Source organism: Lithobates pipiens, unplaced genomic scaffold (assembly GCF_037356315.1).
Source record: "Lithobates pipiens isolate NorthernLeopardFrog02 unplaced genomic scaffold, aLitPip1_a1.2 Scaffold_3, whole genome shotgun sequence".
NCBI classification, from domain to species: Eukaryota; Metazoa; Chordata; class Amphibia; order Anura; family Ranidae; genus Lithobates; species Lithobates pipiens.
Window position 1 is genome coordinate 88619762 of NW_027507790.1, and position 20420 is coordinate 88640181.

The following is a 20420-nucleotide window of genomic DNA, read 5'->3' on the forward strand; positions in this document are numbered from 1 at the left end:
AGTGGTCTGGAAAAAACTTGTGTCAGAATGTCCCTTCATTTTCTTATTTTCTTTGAAATGTACAGTATCTCACAAAAGTGAGTACACCCCTTTCATTTTTTGTAAATATTTTATTATTTATCTCTTATTTATATCGTATTTATATCTTTTCATGTGACAACACTGAAGAAATTATACTTTGCTACAATGTAAAGTACTGAATGTACAGTTTGTATAACAATGTAAATGTGCTGTCCCCTCAAAACAACTCAACCCATTATTTGTCTAAACCGTTGGCAACAAAAGTGAGTACACCCCTAAGTGAAACTGTCCAAATTGAGTCCAATTAGCAATTTTCCCTTTCCTGGTGTCATGTGACTCATTAGTGTTACAAAGTCTCAGGTGTGAATGGGGAGCAGGTGTGTTCAATTTGGTGTTAATGCTCTCACTCTCTTACTGCTCACTGGAAGTTCAACATGGCACCTAAATTTGGCCTAGACTATAAGAAGATTTCCAAAACCCTGAAACGGAGCTGCAGCACGGGGGCCAAGAACATACAGTAGTTTAACAGGACAAGTTCCACTCAGAACAGGCCTCGCTAGGCTTAATCAAAGAGGTTGAGTTCACATGCTCAGCTGCATATCCAGAGGTTGTCTTTGCAAAATAGACCTATGAGTGCTACCAGCATTGCTGCAGAGGTTGAAGGGGTGGAAGGTGAGCCTGTCAGTGCTCAGACCATAGGTCGCACACTGCATCAAATTGGTCTGCATGGCTGTCATCCTAGAAGGAAACCTCTTCTAAGATGATGCACAAGAAAGCCCACAAACAGTTTGCTGAGGACAAGCAGGCTAAGGACACGGATTGCTGGAACCATGTCCTTTGGTCTGATGAGACCGAGATAAACTTATTTGGTTCTGGTGGTGTCAAGCATGTGTGGCGGCAACCAGGGGAGGAGTACAAAGACAAGTGTCTTGCCTACAGTCAAGCATGGTGGTCAGAGTGTCATGGTGCGCTACTGGTGCACGGTATGTGCACAATGTCATGGTGCACTGGGGAGCTACAGTTCATTAAGGGAACCATGAATGCCAACATGTACTGTGACATACTGAAGCAGAGCATGATCCCCTCCCTTTGGAGACTGGGCAGTATTCCAACATAACGGCCCCAAACGCACGTCCAAGACGACGACTGCCTTGTTTAAGAAGCTGAGGGTAAAGGCGATGGACTCGCCAAACGTGTGTCTCCAGACCTAAACCCTATTAAGCATCTGTGGGGCATCCTCAAATGGAAGGTGGAGGAGCGCAAGGTCTCTAACATCCACCAGCTTCGTCATGTCGTCCTGGAGGAGTGGAACAGGACTCCAGTGGCAACCTGTGAAGTTCTGGTGAACTCCATGCCCAAGAGGGTTAAGGCAGGGCTGGAAAATAATAGGGGCCACACAAAATATTCACACTTTGGTCTCAATTTGGACATTTTCACTTTGCTGTGTACTCACTTTTGTTGCCAGCAGTTTAGACATTAATGGCTGTGTGTTGAGTTATTTTGAGGGGGCAGCAAATTTACACTGTTATACAAGCTGTACACTCACTACTTTACATTGTAGCAAAGTGTCATTTCTTCAGTGTTGTCACATGAAAGATATAATAAAATATTTACAAAAATGTGAGGGGTGTACTCACTTTCATGAGATACTGTAAATCTGAGGAAAGGTGATTACACATGCAAAGACCAATGTAGACAAACTTACTGACCCCTAGTGGGCCAGCACAGCTCTGTGTGGTCAGCAGGTTTGGAGTAGCATGCTTATCCACCAAGTTGTGTTGTAAGAGTAGTGTTGTATTTGTGTACCCAATAATTTTATGAAGTTATGAATTTACAAAATGTAACACATTTTCTGACCAGTGCTTAAATGTCTTAAAAGTTTACCCTTCGTTTTTCCCAAGCTCTATCAATTTCTTACTAAACTGCCCTAAAGGTGCATTTTTAATGACCATTATTTGGTGTGATTCTTGGTAGACCAAGTGCCTTTTTTAAAGATTTATACATCAAATTGTAAAGCTCCTTTTTCTTTCGTTCATTGACGGACACGGCATCTTCATCTTGACCTTAGGGTTATATCGCCCCTTTTAGGAGAGGACTAGGCAGAAAGTGTTAAAGACATCAACACAGTACTGCCCAGGGGGCGGTCCTACTGGCTATAACCCTTCTCACTGCACCCAGCCTAGTGTAGAAGGACCTAGCTCCTGGTGGGACCATTGGTCCTAGGAATTTTTTTTTTTCTGCATTTTTGATTCCTGTGATCTACAGTCAACAGGCAGGATGGGTGACAGGCTGGATAATATAGATCCTGGTAGTCTCCCCAGCCTGGCCATCGAGCACGATCAGGCCCGAGTTACGCGCTGGGTCGGCAGCGACATGCCCCGTCTGATCCAGGGGCGGTCGGTGAGCTATATGCTCCGGTGCACACACGACTGGGCTACTGCTGTCCGTGTCAGTGTGCCGTGGCTGAAAGCCACCCCGTACTGCTCGGGTGAGGGGTATGTCTGTGGAATGAGTCCAGCAGTCCCTGCAGGAGGGGTAAGTATGGTTCTTCCTGTCTCGGCAGGATGGAGCAGCTGAGCACTGTCTTCTGGGGAAAGCTCTGATTCAGACACGGCCCTGCTGTTATAGGCAGCCCCTGTTCTGATGTGTCGGAGGATGCGGACCAGGACCGTTCAGACAGTGAGGATGACTCCGTGTCCGGGTCAGCGCAGGAAAAGGCGCTTGTAGGAGGACTTATTATAGTGGTGCGGGATACCCTAAAGATGGAGGATACTGTGGGGGCGTCTACAGAGGTGTTGGTCCCTTTCGGGTCCCACAAGCCAGCCAGGTGTTTTCTTACCCAACTTATTTTGCTAAGTTTACTTACAAGGAGTGGGGAAAACCGCAGCGGGCCTTTTCAGTCCCAAAATGCATGGCGGTGCATTACCCTTTTGAAGAGAGTTTCCTGAAGAAATGGACATCTCCTCCGATTGTTGACCCCCCCCCATCCCCCCGTATCCATGTTAAATAAGGTAACCATGATTTCGGTGGAAGGGACTCCTGCTTTCAAAGACCCTGCCAACAGAAGGGCAGAGGCAGTTGCCTGGTCCATGTTTACTGTGGTGGGGTCAGCATTGCAACCAGTGTTAGCTCCGGCCCTGTTGTCCCAGACGCTTACTGAATGGGCAAAATTGTTGCACTGTGAGTTGGAGAAGCAACAGGCTTCCCTGGTCTGCTTTGTGCTGGTGGAGCAGTTGGTGCAGGGCCTTAAGTATGTCTGTGATGCGGCCTTAGATACGGCCTCCTTGCTCTCTAGAGCCTCTGCATCGGCAGTAGTGCTACGTCGCCTGATTTGGCTGAAATGCTGGTCTGTGGACTAGGCATCTAAGAAAGCACTGGCAGACTTGCCCTTCCAGGGAGAGAGGCTATTTGGAGCCTTGCTGGATGACATTATTAAGAATGTTACTGGGGGTAAGAGTACGTTCCTCCCACAGTTCAGAAAGGGTAAGAAGCCATGCCGTAGGCAAGGGCCCTCCTTTTCCACTCAGAAGCAGATTTTTTGTCCGCCCGGGTTGGCAGGTATGCATTCCCAGTTCGACAAGGTGCCTGCTGTGGGACAGAAGCGTCCCTGGTTTCGCAAGCCAAACAAGCCTGCGAGCAATTCTGTAACTGCATGAAGGGTTTGCTCCCACTCGATCTCCGGGTGGGGGGGTTGCTTTTGTGAGTTTGCCGCCTGGTGGACCTCCCTACTTTCTGTCTGGTGGGTCTGCAAACTGGTTTCATCAGGATACAAGATAACTTCTTTCTTGTCCGCCAAAAAGATTTTTTTTTCCTCCAGCCGCAAGAAGATGAAGGTTGGTCGGGAAGTCCTGTTCGGGGCAGTACAGGACCTGCTGTTGCGTGGGTTGATAGTACCTGTACCAACACCGGAAGGGTTTCAAGGATTCTACTCCAATCTGTTATAGTCCCAAAGAAGGAAGGGGTCCATCCAGTCCTGGTTTTCAAGGCCCTCAACAGCTTTGTGAAGGTGCAAACGTTCAGGGTGGAATCAGTTCTCTGTGGTCGCTGCACTCCATCAGGGGTTTTTTCTGGCATCCCTGGACATCAAGGACGTACACATGCATGACTAAATATTTGCATCAAGCATCAGAGGTTTCTGCGATTTGCGGTCTGGGACGAGCACTACCAATTTGTAGCTCTCCCTTTTGGCCTGACTTCAGCACTGAGGGTCTTCATCAAGGTACGCGTTTTGTCATCAGACGTCGACTGGAGCGTTCCAGTCGACGTCTGATGACGAAACACGTAGAACGGCATTGCGTCACTTCCGGTCTGAGGATATAGCGTGTTTGTTTTTTTGCCTGCAATTGTTCATTTAAGTGTGAGTACATTATTTATCTCAATAAATTCAAAATTTTTAAACAGATTTACACTATGGGCATCCCCTTCTTTTTCTCATATGGTGACCAAATGAAACAACAATAAAAGTTAGTACCATCATATAGAAGTCCTGGAGCCACAGATTGCTACACAGGGGCACACACTGTGAATGCGAGAAACCCCCGAAGGGTTGAGGCACTCTGGCGAGTCTCCCTACTTGATCCTCCACAAAGATAAAGCGGTGCTGCGTCTGCAGCCTTCATTCCTGCCAAAGGTTGTTTCAGCCATTCATCTAAATGAGGACATTGTGCTTCCGTCCTTATGTCTTCGGCCGTCACACCCCAAAGAGGTGGCTTTGCATTCCTTGGACATGGTCCGGGCTCTGAGGGTGTATCTGTCTGCTATGGCTCCTTTTCGGAGGTCAGACTCGCTGTTTGTATCGGTGGCTGGTCCGAAGAAGTTACTGGCGGTCTCATCGGCCACCATTTCTCGGTAGATCATGCAGATTGTGACTCAGGCTTATGCCTTAAGGGGGCGAACGCCTCCTTTTCTTGTCACAGCACATTCTACCAGGGCGATTGGTGCCTCTTGGGCTTTTCGACATCAAGCATCTGTTTCCCAGGTGTGTAAGGCAGCGACCTGGTCGTCACAAAATTTTACAAGGGTGATGGGGGTTTTGCAGGCGGCTGTTTAAGGTTGCAACTCCTCTGTTGAGGAGCTCTGGTTGTTATGGGTGGAGTTATTTTCTTGCTATTCCCACCCCTCATTTCTTTGAAACTGCCTGGGGATGTCCCTAAGGTCAAGACGAAGATGCTGTGTCCGTCAATGAACGAAATAGAAAATTTAGGATTTTTGCCATAAAATCCTTTTCTCTGAAGTTCATTGACGGACACAGCATCCACCCCTCCTGTTTGTTTGTACTGTTTTTGACGAACTGAGCTGCTGGATGCAGTGTGAGGGGTTATAGCCAGTAGGACCACCCCCTGGGCAGTACTGTGCAAGTGTTGCTGTTTTTAACACTTTGTCTAGTCCTCTACTAAAGGGCCGATATAAACCTAAGGTCAAGATAAAGATGCTGTGTCCGTCAATGAACTTCAGAGAAAAGGATTTTACGGTGAGTACAAAACTCCTATTTTTCTGTGGGACTAAAGAAAAACGGTGGTGGACACTCATCTTGAACCAACCTTTTTCAACCAGGGTGACTTCAGGTTTCTTCAGGGGTGCCTTGGGAAAATGCCTACAATTCCTCAAAAATTGTATACCAACTAGTGGGTGGATAAAGCCTTCCTTTTAGGTACATAAAGCCACATTTTCATTGTGCACCATTACAACCTTCTAGCCCCCGCCTCCTAACACCCAATGACATAATTGGTTGATAAGGAAAAATGTTGGGTGCCTGCACTGCACTTCCCTCCCCTGCCCCACTCTGTAAGCATTGAGTTCACACTAGCTGAATGAGGGAGGGAAACTGAGGGACAAGAGAAACATTGGAACACTAATCCGTACCAGTGTGCAAAGGTGTATTTGCTTTGGAAGAATAAATCATCTCTGCCGTTGGGTGTCCTACATGTATGAATGTTCCTTAATTATATAAAACTATTAGTTTCGTTTTTACATTTTCGAATGGAGTGCCCCAAGATTGTGCATCATTTTAAAGGGCGCTTTGATCGAAAAAAGGTTGAGAAAAACTGTCTTGGACCCTGCAGATCACTTTTTTGGGAGTTGAGCTAAAGTGACTTTTAGTTCATTTGCCTTTTTTCAGTGTGACACAGCTTTGAGCCAAAACCTAGTGAAATTAGCACAAGAATGAGACTTTGTTTGACATGTTTTTAATTACAGGACAAAACCCAAGGAAAATGTTTATATTCAAGATGCAGAGAATGGTGAAGATTCCAATATTGCTGTGGAAAAACTGCGGGATGTGATTGCACAATGTATTCTACCACAAGAAGGTAAATTACCATGCATCCATTTAAAGCAATTGGTGGGCTTCAATGATGTGCCAATTTGCAGCTTATTATGAATTTCAGGCACCCTCTGTTTTTAGATCTCCTTTAATCACTTAAGGACCGCCGTATTGCCATTGCACGTCATCGCAATGGCACAGGCTGGCACGTACATGTACGTGCCTGCCTTCCAGCGGGTGGGGGGTCCGATCGGACCCCCTCCCGCTGGATACGGCGGTTCGGTTCGCTCCAGGAGCGATCCGTGATGAGGGAATGGCCGTTGGTTTCTGGCCACCCCCCCTGGATCGCTCCTGGCCAATGAGAAGCTTCCTCCCACTGTGTGTTGTTTACACAGGAAGCAGGAAGTGATGCCATTCTCCTCGGGGCGGTCTTTTTGACCGGACTACGAGGAGAAGACACACAGGCACACAAACCCCCCCCCCCCCGATCGCGAGACTCTGAGCCAGGTCTTCTCGTCCACATCAGTGCCTGACCTCACAAATGCACTTCTGGAAGAATGGTCAAACATTCCCATAGACACACTCCTAAACCTTGTGGACAGCCTTCCCAGAAGAGTTGAAGCTGTTATAGCTGCAAAGGGTGGGCCAACTCCTATGGCCTAAGACTGGGATGCCATTTAAAGTTTATGTGCATGTAAAGGCAGGTGTCCCAATACTTTTTGTAATGTAGTTTATATGTAGTGCCACCACAAACCAGATGTGCTGACCTCAAATATAATTCTTGTGCTTCTATTGTAAAAGGTCACCAACATCACCAGGTAATCCAAACACACACTTACTAAAATGTAGGACTTCTTTGCGTCCATGTGCAAACTGATCTTCATGGCAGGATTATCCTAATGATATAATCATAAAACAGAGAAACACTGCATAAGTGCAGCAGTGTTATTTTATTTAAAATAATTTCTAGGGCAGAAAATTATATAAAAGCAAGCAGGAAAATGAACATAAAACACCATTGCCAAAAAACAATCTGACAGTGTGTGACACCAGTACGCAAAGCTCTGTTGGCGCGTTTCATCCTTGGACATTTTAAAAGGATGCAGAGGCACAGATCCGACCCACATCTCACCCTGTACCCACCTACTGGTTGCACATATAATGATCATTCAAAAGTGGACTTTCTAATTGTGCCTTTTGTATCATATGAAATGCCAGGAGACCTTAGCACATTAAAGGAGCAATATCACTCATGGTTTGTAGTTGGCTGAAGCCATTTATTATCAATCAACTGTGTTTACTCTTAGAAAAAAAAAATCACAATGACAACAGAAACTACCCAAATGGCCCTGATCAAAAGTTTACATAACCCAGTTGTTAATACCGTGTATTGGCCCCTTTAACATCAATGACAGCTTGACGTCTTTTGTGTTATTTGTAAATGAGGCTCTTTATCTTCTCAGATGGTAAAGATGCCCATTCCTCTTGGCAAAAAGCCTTCAGTTCCTGTAAGTTCTTGGGCTGTCTTGCATGAACTGCACGTTTGAGATCTCCCCAGAGTGGCTCAATAATATTGAGGTCAGGAGACTGAGATGGCCACTTCAGAACCTTCACTTTATTCTGCTGTAGCCAATGACAGGTCGACTTGGCCTTGTGTTTTGGATCATTATCATGTTGGAATTTCCAAGTACGTCCCATGCGCAGCTCCGTGGCTGATGAATGTTCCTCCAGTATTTTTTGATAACATACTGCATTCATCTTGCCCTCAATTTTGACCAAATTTCCTGTGCCTTTTGTAGCCCACGCATCCCCAAAACATCAACGATCCACCTCCGTGTTTCACAGTAGGAATAGTCTACCTTTCAACATAGGCCTTGTTGACTCCTCTCCAAATGTAGCGTTTATGGTTGTGGCCAAAATGCTCAATTTGGGTCTCACTCCAAATTACTTTGTGCCAGAAGGTTTGAGGCTTGTCTCTGTGCTGTTTGGCATATTGTAAGCAGAATACTTTGTGGCATTTGCGTAGTAATGGCTTTCTTCTGGCGACTCGACCATGCAGCCCATCTTTCTTCAAGTGCCTTCTTATTGTGCAAACAGCCACACCACGTGTTTTCAGAGAGTCCTGTCTTTCCCCTGAAGTTTTTTTGGGATTTTTCTTTGCATCCCGAACAAGTTTCCTGGCAGGTGTGGCTGAAATTTTAGTTGGTCCACTTGACTGTGGTTTGGTTTCAACAGAACCCCTCATGTTCCGCTTCTTAAATAGTTTGAACACTGCTGATTGGCATTCTCCATTCCTTGAATATCTTTTTATATTCCTTTCCTGTTTTATACAGTTCAACTACCTTTTCCCACAGATCCTTTGGCAATTCTTTTGCTTTCCCCATGACTCAGAATCCAGAAACGTCAGTGCAGCACAGGATGAAAGATGCAAGGGTCTGTCATGAGTCCAGAAACTCATTGACTTTTTACACACACACACACACACACACACACACACACACACACACACACACACACACACACACACACACACACACACACACTACAAGCAAACAGATCACAGGTGAGGATGGTTACCTTTAATAGCCATTCAATCCCCTTTGTGTCAACTTGTGTGCAAGTTATGCGGCCAAAATTACCAGGGTATGTAAACTTTTGGTTGTGGATATGGCCTGTGATGTTGCTTTGAGCATTGGATCCTGCTTAGGCGCTTAACTTGGCACAGAGTGCAATTAGTGTAGTTAAATAAAATAAGGCAGCCCTCGCGCTACTACCTAAAGGTAAAGACAACGAATATGGTAAATAGTGATAAATATCAAAAAATTATAAAAAATAAATAAAAATACACGTGCAAATTGCAAACAAAGTGCTAATACATGCAGCTGGATCTATCAGTATTCACATAATACTGCAAATATAATATAATCAATAATGATCCTGCGCAAGTGGAATGTGTAACAGTGAATAATAAACATATATAAAGTCCAATGTGCTTGATGCAAAAAATAGGATAAATAATTATATTAGGCACGCATCATAAATAAGTCCAAAAGTATATATAGTGACTAATAAATTAATGATGGGACTATCACATGAATAGAAATGACAAACAGCACATAAGGTGATGAAGTCACGTGATTGACGTAACGCGTAGGGATTGGCCGTGATGTAATACCGGAAGTGACGTAAGACTGGCGGAAGTCGCCAGGACACCATTTTCCTTATGTGCTGTTTGTTATTTCTATTCATGTGAGAGTCCTATCATTATTTAAATAAATTGAACCTTTGATTTGACCTAATACTACACTATTGGAGCCTTTCTCTCTCTCCCTATATCCCTATTGAGTGGCATATTTTCGTGGAGGTCGCTGCCTGGCTTTGCTTATGGTTGATACAGGGAGGAATTTCCCCCTAGTGGCCCAGTGTGGATGGCCATAATTTCCATGTTATTAACAACTGAAGACCCCCTGGTGGTAAAGGAGAGAATGGAGGTTATTCATTGTATTTGATGTGCTATTATATCAAGGAGTGGAGGTGAGAGTTCTGAGAGCCCATATCTTTTTGCATCATATTTCACCTGCTGTTTCCTGGATAAGAATTTATTTGAACTCTTCTGGTGCTGTTGAACATTATCGAGAGACTTATTTTTTATGGTGCCTACTTTCCGAATATTATTGCTATTGGATTGCACTAGCACTTAGCACTTTATATATTTATTTATTTTTATTAGTCACTATATATTCTTTTGGACTTATTTATGATGCGTGCCTTTCTAATATAATTATTTATCCTATTTTTTGCATCAAGCACATTGCACTTTATATGTTTATTATTCACTTGTACACATTCCACTTGCGCAGGATCATTGTTGATTATATAATAATTATATAATAAGTGTAGTTAGTGGGGGGGTGCTTTATAGTTCCAGGGCCCTGGTCTTTTCCTATGGATCCCAAATCCCATGAAAACTCCTCCTGGGGTATGCCCAAAGTGACAGCTAAGGCCTGGACCCATACAGAGAAGAGAGACCAATATCTCCATTACTCTTGCAGTACACTTTTATATAAGTGCCTCCTGAATGGCATTCATATTTAGGTAGATCTGGCAGGAAGCTGGGGATGTATTTGAGTTTATTTACTCTTCGGATGTTTAAACCTGGCTTTGTACAAAATGCTTGCCAATGTAGATATGCTCACTTCTGCCGTGCACAAAAACCTCAGTGTAGTTGCACTTGATTCTCCTTTGTCTCGTTGTGCCCTTATAAGTACTAAGTCCCCTTTCACACTAGGGCATTTTTCAGGCTCTTTTGGGCTAAAAATAGCGCCTGTAAAGCCTCTGAAAAACACCTAACTTGCAGTCCCAGTGTGAATGCCAGATTGCTTTACCACTGGGGCGATGCGCTGACAGCAGCATTTTTGGGGTGGCGGAGGAGCGGTCTATACACCGCTCCTGCCCATTGAAATTAATGGGCACCGCTGCCGAATCGCTTCGACAGTGGCGCTGCGTGTGTGTATTTAACCCTGTATCTGGCCTGGGGGTTAAAAGCTCTCGTTAGTGCCTGAAAAGCGGTGCGAAAATGATGGTAAAGTGCTGCGAAAACTAGTGGCGTTTTACCATTAACGCCCATCCCAGTGTGAAAGCAGCCTAAGAGACCTGAAAAGTATAAAAGGTGGGCTATGCATTTAAGCAATGACAGGCCCCATATTCTTCCAATGAAGATTTTTCACTTATAACAAACATACAGTCCCCTTACAATCCCCCTACCCCACCCCCCCACCCCCCCCCCCCACCACCACCACCACCACCACCACCACTTAAATAGACAATTCATCTATGCTGTTCATCGTTGTGCCGTTATACTAATTAACACCCCTACTATCTACCAACATCTGCATCACAATTCCAAACCAAAATATAAAAATATATTGCTCTAAACTTATATTAACTTGATATTTCTCACTCATTAATTCCCTACTCCTACTCCCACTAAGTTCCTACCCCCAACTCCTACATCACCCACGGTTTCCTTTTTTCCCTTTTTTTCTGTATTCTTTTAAAGTACATCACACCTCACCAAATAATCTTCCTTTAGAATATCCTCTAATTCTTTAAATTCACCCTTTCCTCCTTCCTTCCCATATATTCCCTTATTTACATGTTTGTGGCCTATCTACTTTATCAGCTATATATTAGTATTCTGGGGGGAGTATCCTTTTCCCTCCAACCAGGGTCTCCAGATCCTTTCGTACTTCTTTATACAACCCCGTTTAATGTATACCAACTTCTCCTTCCATATTGTTTCATTCATGGTCCATTTCCTACAGGTCGAGGGGTGCTACCGACAACCATCTTTGAGCAATCCGTTTCCTTGCTTGAAACAAGCATCTAAGCACTGCGGTTTTTATGTAACTGGGTTCCCCTGCCCCTTCCACATATCCCAGCACACATACCTTTTTGCCTCTAGATTCAATATTTGTCTCAAATACACAATTTATAATGTCAAGGATGTCTTTCCAATACCAGTGTAACGTTGGGCAATCTCCACACCATATGTATTAGATCCACTCCTGTGTTTCTACACCCTGGACAGTTGGCATCTAGTCTCTGTTCAAATAAAAACAGCATTTTAGGTGTATAATACACCCTGTTTAGTAAGAATAGATGTGACACTCTCATTTATTGGGACAACAACAAAAATAGGCCTAATTCCTATATACGCCTCCACTGCTCGCTCCTCTGTTATACTCCCCAGGTCCTCCTCCCACCTCTTGCTACTAAGGGGGTTCACATTTCCATCCAAGGTCGCCTTATATATGTGGGTATAGACTAGATATTAATCCCTTAGAGGTGCTCGCATTGATTATCTTGCTAAGAGGGCTCTCGCTCCATTCTAGTTCCTTATCTTTCAACTGCATTCCAAGGGAATGCCTAATTTGCAAAATACTCTGTAAATCCTAGCATGTCCTTTTACTGTGTCCCATACTTTCACAATCAGTGTCAACATGGGACATCCAAAGGAAAACAAATCTGCGTCCATTGCCTCTACTTCCATGTTGTGAGAAGTGTTTGCCATCATCAGTGCATGTTAACTTCAGTAATTGCACTTGGCTACTAATAAGTCCTATATCTGTTACAGTGACATACATCTGTGGACAGGTGTTCAATAATCATTTTTAACTGAATTAGACTCTTTTACACTTTGCTCCATCAGCAAGCTTATAGTACCTGATTGATGTTGAGCATATTCACATCCTCCTAAAGCTTCTCCTTCCATAGATATTGCTGTAGGACTATTGTGTGACATCAAATGCGCAAGTGCGTATATTATGCTGTACAGATTATCTAGTAAGCATGTTTATATTTGACATTAAGGTTATGAGGTTCTTTGACGGTAAGCTACAGACTTTTATTCCACTTTACTTTAGGACCCGAATGTGCGGTCTGCTAACCCAAAGTCCCCCCAATCCCTGCAGGTGCAAACAACAAAAATGTAAACTGAGACATTAAATTTTTGTTCTTTTTACAGGAGAAAATGAAGACGAAAAATTAAATGAAGTTGTACAGGATGCCTGGGAATACAACAGAGACTGTAAATTACTGAGAGACACATTGCAAAGTTTTAGCTGGAATGGTAAATTTTGAAATTTTGTCAGCCACCTTTATCTTAAAGTGAATCTGATCTGGTCTTAAATGTTTCTAATACTTATATTTTTAAGTGTCTGTGTTGCCTGTGTTAAGTTAGCCATAGACCTCAATTTGGGTGGTTCAGCAAGAACCAACTGAATTTCAGTTAGTGTATGTGCATCCCCAGAAGATCGTTTAATCGAGTTCAGTCAAACAAATGATTAGCAGCAGCAGGCATTTTAGAGCCCGTCTTGTACAATGACTGGACTCATCCGGAGAAGCTCCTTGCTCCTCCTAAAATGGATGGGGACTGCATGGGGGAACAAGCAATTTCCTTTCTTAACAAGACACGCTCCCTGTGGAGCATAATCCAGAGTTCAGAGACCTTTCAGATTAAAGGTTAGAGGCTCTCTTAAGGCCACCTATTCCTTGGGGGGGGGGGGGCAGTGGCCCCCATGGCTATCTGCCAGAGATTCTTGCTGTCTGGACTAAGTGCATTGCCCAAAACCTTAAAAAATAAGTATGTTTGTCTTTGTTTTTTAAAAACACCTACTACATACTATACTTCTCTAGGTGGATGCAGCATTGATACGATTCTGCATCTGTCCCAGCCATCTCTGCAGTGAGACCTAAGCGAACAAACACCGCTGATCGCTCAGTTCTTCCCTCCGCTCTGAGCAGAGAGCCTTGACTGTCAGTCAACGGCTATCTGCTCTGCTATGCCAGCTCTCACTGGAGCACTGGGGAGGGTAGTGAGTGGCTGGGTCAGTCTCCAAGTGGCACAGCTGAGAGGCTGAGCCAGCTGTTGATCCAGGCATCTGGGTGGATCTCGACTGTAAAATAGGGATCTTACCCCAGCCTGGACCGGCTGAGTGACATCAGCCAACAGCGGGCTTTGGCTCACTGTCTGCTGAAAATGGGTCATAGGAGTGCAGAACGAGCTGTACTTGTGATCCATAGAAGTATTGCCAAAAAAGCTTTGCCCATACTTCTCCTTTAACACCCCTTTCACACTGGGGCGCTTTTCAGGCTTTTTAGCACTAAAAATAGCACCTGAAAAGCACCTCTCAAGCCCAAGCTGTGCGCTTGCAGGATGGGAAAAAAAGTCCTGCGAGCAGCATCTTTGGGATGGTGGGGGAGTGGTTTCCACCACCCCTGCCCATTGAAATGAATGGGCAACACTGCCAAAGCGATTCGGCAGCGCGGCAACACGGGCACTATTAACCCTTTCTTTGGCCGCTAGCGGGGGTTAAAAGCACCCCACTAGTGTCTGAAAAGCGATGCTATAACAGCAGCAAAGTGGTAATGCCCCAGTGTGAAAGGAGTCTAACTGCAACTTAATGGAAACCTCCTTTCACTGCCATCTAGAGCTTTTAACCGGTGCCTTATCTTACACTACTATCTGAGCAGCTTTGCATATATGCTTCACCAGATCGCCAGGATGAACCTCCTCTGTCATCCATATACGTAGATCCCTTGGCTCAAATGCTGGTCAGTGAAACTCCTATGCAAAAAATGCCTCAAACAGAATTTTGTTTGAGGGAAAATGCCTATGTGGTCCTTCCTTGGATAGTTACATCAAGGAGATCTTGGGGGATAAGAGCACTTTTCTCCCCCAGAAAAAAAGCCTGTGCGTCTGCTGGTAGACCTTCTTCCCAGACTAGGAAAGAAGACCCTCTCACGCCTCCAGCTCCAAAGTCTAAAACACACTTTCATTGGGATGTATTTTGGCTTTGTGGGCCTACTGGTTCCAAGAATTGTCAGATGTTGTGTCATTTCTATGGGCTACAAGCTGGAGTTTTGGACTGTGCCTTCTCCCTCACTTCATACTTTAAAATTGCCATCTCTCCCCACTGATTGACCGTTGTAATCACACTCTTCTCCAAACGTGTAGAGTTTACCAAATACAAATAAACCCAAATGTTCATACTTTGGGTCTTTACTATATGCTTCACTTCAGTGAAAACAATGGTAAAAGTGAACTCTCATCAAATCAGCCATTCTCAACCAGGGTCTCGTGGAACCCTAGGGTTCTTTCAAAGGTTGCTAGGGGTTCCTTGAGCTTTGGCCGATTGACCTCCTATCTTAAGTTGTCTGCATAGTTCTGGGGTCAATGCTCCTTGGATAGAGCCAGTTGCATGAAGCCAACAATCTTTTAAGCCATCCGTAGGGATTGCATTTTCTCCACCACTGTAAGGGCTGCCTCATTCCACATGACCACAATGTAAGAGCCATTTTTTTCACTGACCACCAATGAATTGGTTTTAGTAAGAGTTCCCTGAGACTTAAAAATGATTTCAAGGGTTCCTCTGGGGTAAAAACGTTAAGAAAGACTGGATTAAACCCTTCAGTCTAAATGGGTCTTAAAAGACACATATATTAGTGACCACTAGATGTCATGGAATGGACTTTTACCAAATGTAATGACCCATATACTGCATAGGGTCTAGACAAGCACTCATTAATAATCGTTATCCTCCTTGGACCCCTCTTATAGTTGCCCAGGTAGTGTTGAAATACCTCCATGGAAGTTTATTAACAAAACAGTCTCCTAGTGTAGCAACCAGTAAACCACTTTTTAAAAAAAATAAAATTGCACTTCTTTGACAAGACTTTCTCAAAAGTCTTGATGACAAAAATTCAGTTTACAGTATCAGTTTATAGTATATGTAGTCCATTGAAAATGAATGCTGTTAATGAACGTAGACAAATAATTATTAATTTGCATGTGTGGCAAATTATGGCCTCATTCACACTGGGCATTTAGCCCTGGTGCATGAGATCCTGGTATTTTGGTGCAGGCACAGGTGCACAGTCCTGCCCTGCTGCCTGCGGCCTGTAAAACTCTGAGAGGGTGAAAGCTGGTGATACTTTACTGAGTAGTACTCATTTAAGGGTAATTTGCACTCAGAGACAATTTCCTGGGATGCAGACTTCTCGAGTTTTACAGGTTTTCAATAGCTGGGCTGGGTGCCCCAGTGCACCTGTGCCTTCTGCCCACACCAAAATACCAGGATCTCATGCACCAATGCTGAATGCCCAGTGTGCATGTGGCCTTACAGGGCCATGCATATAGTAGAATGATTCTTTATCTACAATTGTTAGTAAAGTACACACTTGTGTACAGGTCTGCAGAACCATGCTATTGATAAATACAGCTTGGTAAATGAGTCATTCTCCTGTATGAATTGCAGTGACTCAGTAAACCATCAGCATGTTTACTAAACCATAGTTAATAAACCAGTGAAGCTTTGTCTAATGGTTTAACTGTGTACAATGTGGACACCAGTTCCCGATATCCATGATTTCATGTTTATTTATGACTGCATTACTTCTGAATCTGGGCAGCAACAGCCATCTGAATTGCTTTCATCATACTATTAGTTGTGAGGTCTGTTTTTCCTGTATGCTTGTACCGTTTTCACCAGTGTTTCCAAGGCATCTAATCTTTTAAAACAAATGTGTGGTGATTTAGAATTTACAGTGGTGTGAAAAAGTGTTTGCCCCCTTCCTCATTTCCTGTTCCTTTGCATGTTTGTCACACTTAAGTGTTTCAGAACATCAAACCAATTTAAACAATAGTCAAGGACAACACAAGTAAACACAAAATGCAATTTGTAAATGAAGGTGTTTATTATTAAAGGTGAAAAAAAATCCAAACCATCATGGCCCTGTGTGAAAAAGTGATTGCCCCCTAAACCTAATAACTGGTTGGGCCACCCTTAGCAGCAACAACTGCAACCAAGCGTTTGCGATAACGTGCAATGAGGCTTTTACAGCGTCCTGGAGGAATTTTGGCCCACTCATCTTTGCAGAATTGTCCTAATTCAGTTACATTAGAGGGTTTTCGAGCATGAACGGCCTTTTTAAGGTCATACTACAACATCTCAATAGGATTCAGGTCAGGACTTTGGCTAGGCCACTCCAAAGTCTTCATTTTGTTTTTCTTCAGCCATTCGGTGGTGGACTTGCTGGTGTGTTTAGGATCATTGTCCTGCTGCAGAACCCAAGTTCGTTTCAGCTTGAGTACACGAACAGATGGTCGGACATTCTCCTTCAGGATCTCTTGGTAGACAGCAGAATTCATAGTTCCTTTTATCACGGCAAGTCTTCCAGGTCCTGAAGCAGCAAAACAGCCCCAGACCATCACACTACCACCACCATATTTTACTATTGGTATAATGTTCTTTTTCTGAAATGCAGTGTTCCTTCTACGCCAGATATACTTGGACACACACCTTCCAAAGAGTTCCACTTTTGTCTCATCGGTCCACAGAATGTTGTCCCAAAAGTCTTGGGGATCATCAAGATGTGTTGTGGAGAAATTGAGACGAGCTTTGATGTTCTTTTTGCTCAGCAGTGGTTTTCTCCTTGGAACTCTGCCATGCAGGCCATTTTTGCCCAGTCTTTTCCTGATGGTGGAGGCATGAACGCTGACCTTAACTGAGGCAAGTGAGGCCTGCAGTTCCTTGGACGTTGTTGTGGGGTCTTTTGTGACCTCTTGGATGAGTCGTCGCTGCACTCTTGGGGTAATTTTGGGCGGCCGGCCACTCCTGGGAAGGTTCACCACTGTTCCGTGTCTTCGCCATTTGTGGATAATGGCTCTCACTGTGGTTCGCTGGATTCCCAAAGCTTTGGAAATGGCTTTATAACCCTTTCCAGACTGATAGATCTCAATTACTTTCTTTCTCAATTGTTCCTGAATTTCTTTGGGTCTCGGCATGATGTGTAGCTTTTAAGGATCTTCTGGTGGACCTTACTGTGTCAAGCAGCTCCTATTTAAGTGATGCCTTGATTGTGAACAGGTGTGGCAATAATCAGGCCTGGGTGTGGCTAGAGAAATTGAACTCAGGTGTGGACAACCACAGTTATAGTATGTTTTAACAAGGGGGGCAATCACTTTTTCACACAGGGCCATGATGGTTTGGATTTTTTTTCACCTTTAATAATAAACACCTTCATTTACAAATTGCATTTTGTGTTTACTTGTGTTGTCCTTGACTATTGTTTAAATTGGTTTGATGTTCCGAAACACTTAAGTGTGACAAACATGCAAAGGAACAGGAAATGAGGAAGGGGGCAAACACTTTTTCACACCACTGTAAATCTTACATTTATATGCTACATGAAGTGTCTCTGCTATTTTACATGTCGCCTTCAACACCACTTGCTAGTAAAATCTAAAATTGCACCACATTTGCACACTAGCTTAAAAAAAACGCTCCTTGCAGCAGCTTTTGAGCAAATGGTGTTATCCTATGTATCCATGCACACTGGTTTAGTCTAGAAGCATTTTTGAAGCTTCAGCTTCTAGGAGCAGAAAAACATTTTTGCTTTGTGGAAGCGATTTGCCTGCAGAAAAAAATGCTGGTTTCCAGCGTTTTTTTTTGTTTTGTTTTTTTGTTTTTTTAAGAGGGACTGCACAAAAGAAAGGGAATGAGTCACATTACAGGAAATTCCAATTAACACTAACACTTCTAAACACTGCTAAAAGCTGGCACAAAAAGGCTAATTATGAACATTTTTTCATCCAGCGTTTTTCTGTTATTTTATTAAGCTTATAGTTTGCATTGAGCCTTCGGCCCCCTTCACACACGCAAACTGTCTGTTTTTCATCCATCTGTTGATGGATAAAAAATGGACATTAATGCATCTCTATGGAAAAAACGGATGTAAATGAATGAGCATCCATTTATATCCGCTTCCATGAACATCCATTTTTGGAACTGTTCAAAGCCCTATTTTGGATCTGATGAAAACCATATGTAAACAAATGGTCCATTTTTACATCAAAGGACTGAAGTGGTTAAAGTGGTTGTTAAGCCACTATGTTATGTTTATACCATCCCCTCTGTTAGATAACGTGTCCTAGCGTTTGTGCTTTATAAAAAAAAAGGATGCAGCTTTTTACCTGATTTCACAGCGTCTCCCGGGCTCTCTCCTCTCCCTGTCTGACTCCTACAGCGGGCAGGACCGAGAACTCCCGCTGACGTCAGCTGAAGAGTCACATGATCGCCGGGAGGCGCTGTGAGATCAGGTAGAAATCTAAATAATTTTTTTTAATAAGGCACAGACGCTAGGACACATGTTGTCATCTAATAGAGGGGATGGTGTAAACATAACCTAGTTTTATAGCAATGGGGAGGGGAGCAGAGAGGGCCACTGGTATGAGCTGACAGGCAGGGAGGAAGGGGGTAGAGGAACACAGAGGTGGATAGGCGCGCTGTGGATGACGGAGACACATAAACTGACCATGGTTGTCAGGGCTCAGCAGCCATAATAACCCTTGGTCAGTTTACAGAGCGGAGTGCAGAACCAGGCAGGATCACCCAGGTATTTCAGGTGATACAGGGAGACAAATTACACAGCACAAGCACTGTGCTATATAATATATTTTAAGGGGAACGTGATACATTTTTTTTTTTTTTTAGAGTACAAACACTTTTAAGGACGCTAGCTGGTGGATGTAAAAAACTGACGCAAAAATTGTTAAAAAAACGTGACTGAACTGATGAACATGTGTGAAAGGGGCCTAAGGGCTATAGACAGGCAGAAATCCATTGTATATTTTATTATTATTACACATGATTTATATAGCAACAACAGTTTGCGTAGCGCTTTACGATATAAATGGAGGTATTATACCAACAGTACAAGAGAGTTAGGAGGGCCCTGCTCCTGCGAGCTTACAATCAAATTATTTGATCTTCTATATGCATACTGTATATACAACAATTTATTGGGTATATACAATGATTCACATTAGTTTATGCACCTCCAAGGATCTCATAATCTACTCTTTTTGCACACAAACACACACACGTGCGCGTTAGGCGGGCCATTTTAAGAGGATAATATTTATCCTAGCCGAATGTTTTATTTTGTGGGAAGAAGCCACAAAATTGCAAAACCCACACAAATGCGTAACAAGTTTCTGGGTAGGATTGAAAGCTTAAACTGCAAACCAAGATTAAAAGCTACTGTAAAGGGGTCTGACCTAGGCCCATTTTATATGTAAAAGCAAGTTGATAGAAACTCCTTTAGCCCAAACAGATCTCCTCGGTGACCAAACCACCTTTAGATTGTCCCAGCTTACATTTTTTCCCTCTTTCCAAAGTACTGTGAAAATGTTAGGCTTCAGAAAAGTCAGTTTACCTAGTTGTATTTCTTTGTAGTCCTTGTTCTTCTTCTCTGTTTTTGGTTTGACCTTCCCCTGTTAACAAAGATGAACTAAAGCTCTCCCCATCAGCAAAGACAGAATTTTTCTTTACCGGCATTCCCCTGTGCCGAGTCTCCTGTTAAAGCCTGCAGATCAGTTTCTCCCTGTGATGCATTTTGTGACGTTTGTGTGGGAAACACTGAAGTGATGTGAAGGGGCAGGAACTTTCCTGCCCAAGTTAGTATAATGTAGTTACGGTAAGTAAAATAAATTAACAGTGGTACTGTTATGGAAGAGTCCCAAAAGAAGTTTACCCAGAAGTCAGTTGTGGATTTTTATGATTATTTGTAGTAA

At 43.5% G+C, this 20420-nt stretch overlaps 1 protein-coding gene across 1 annotated transcript in view; it reads left to right on the plus strand.

The window, feature by feature from the left end:
• The window catches only part of MAPKAPK5 (MAPK activated protein kinase 5), an 86932-nt gene that overhangs the window by 58239 nt on the left and 8273 nt on the right, over positions 1-20420 (plus strand). Inside the window, exons 12-13 of the mRNA XM_077462025.1 lie at positions 6217-6329; positions 12810-12914. Coding sequence (XP_077318151.1) covers positions 6217-6329; positions 12810-12914 — 218 coding nt within the window. The remainder of the gene's footprint in view (positions 1-6216; positions 6330-12809; positions 12915-20420) is intronic.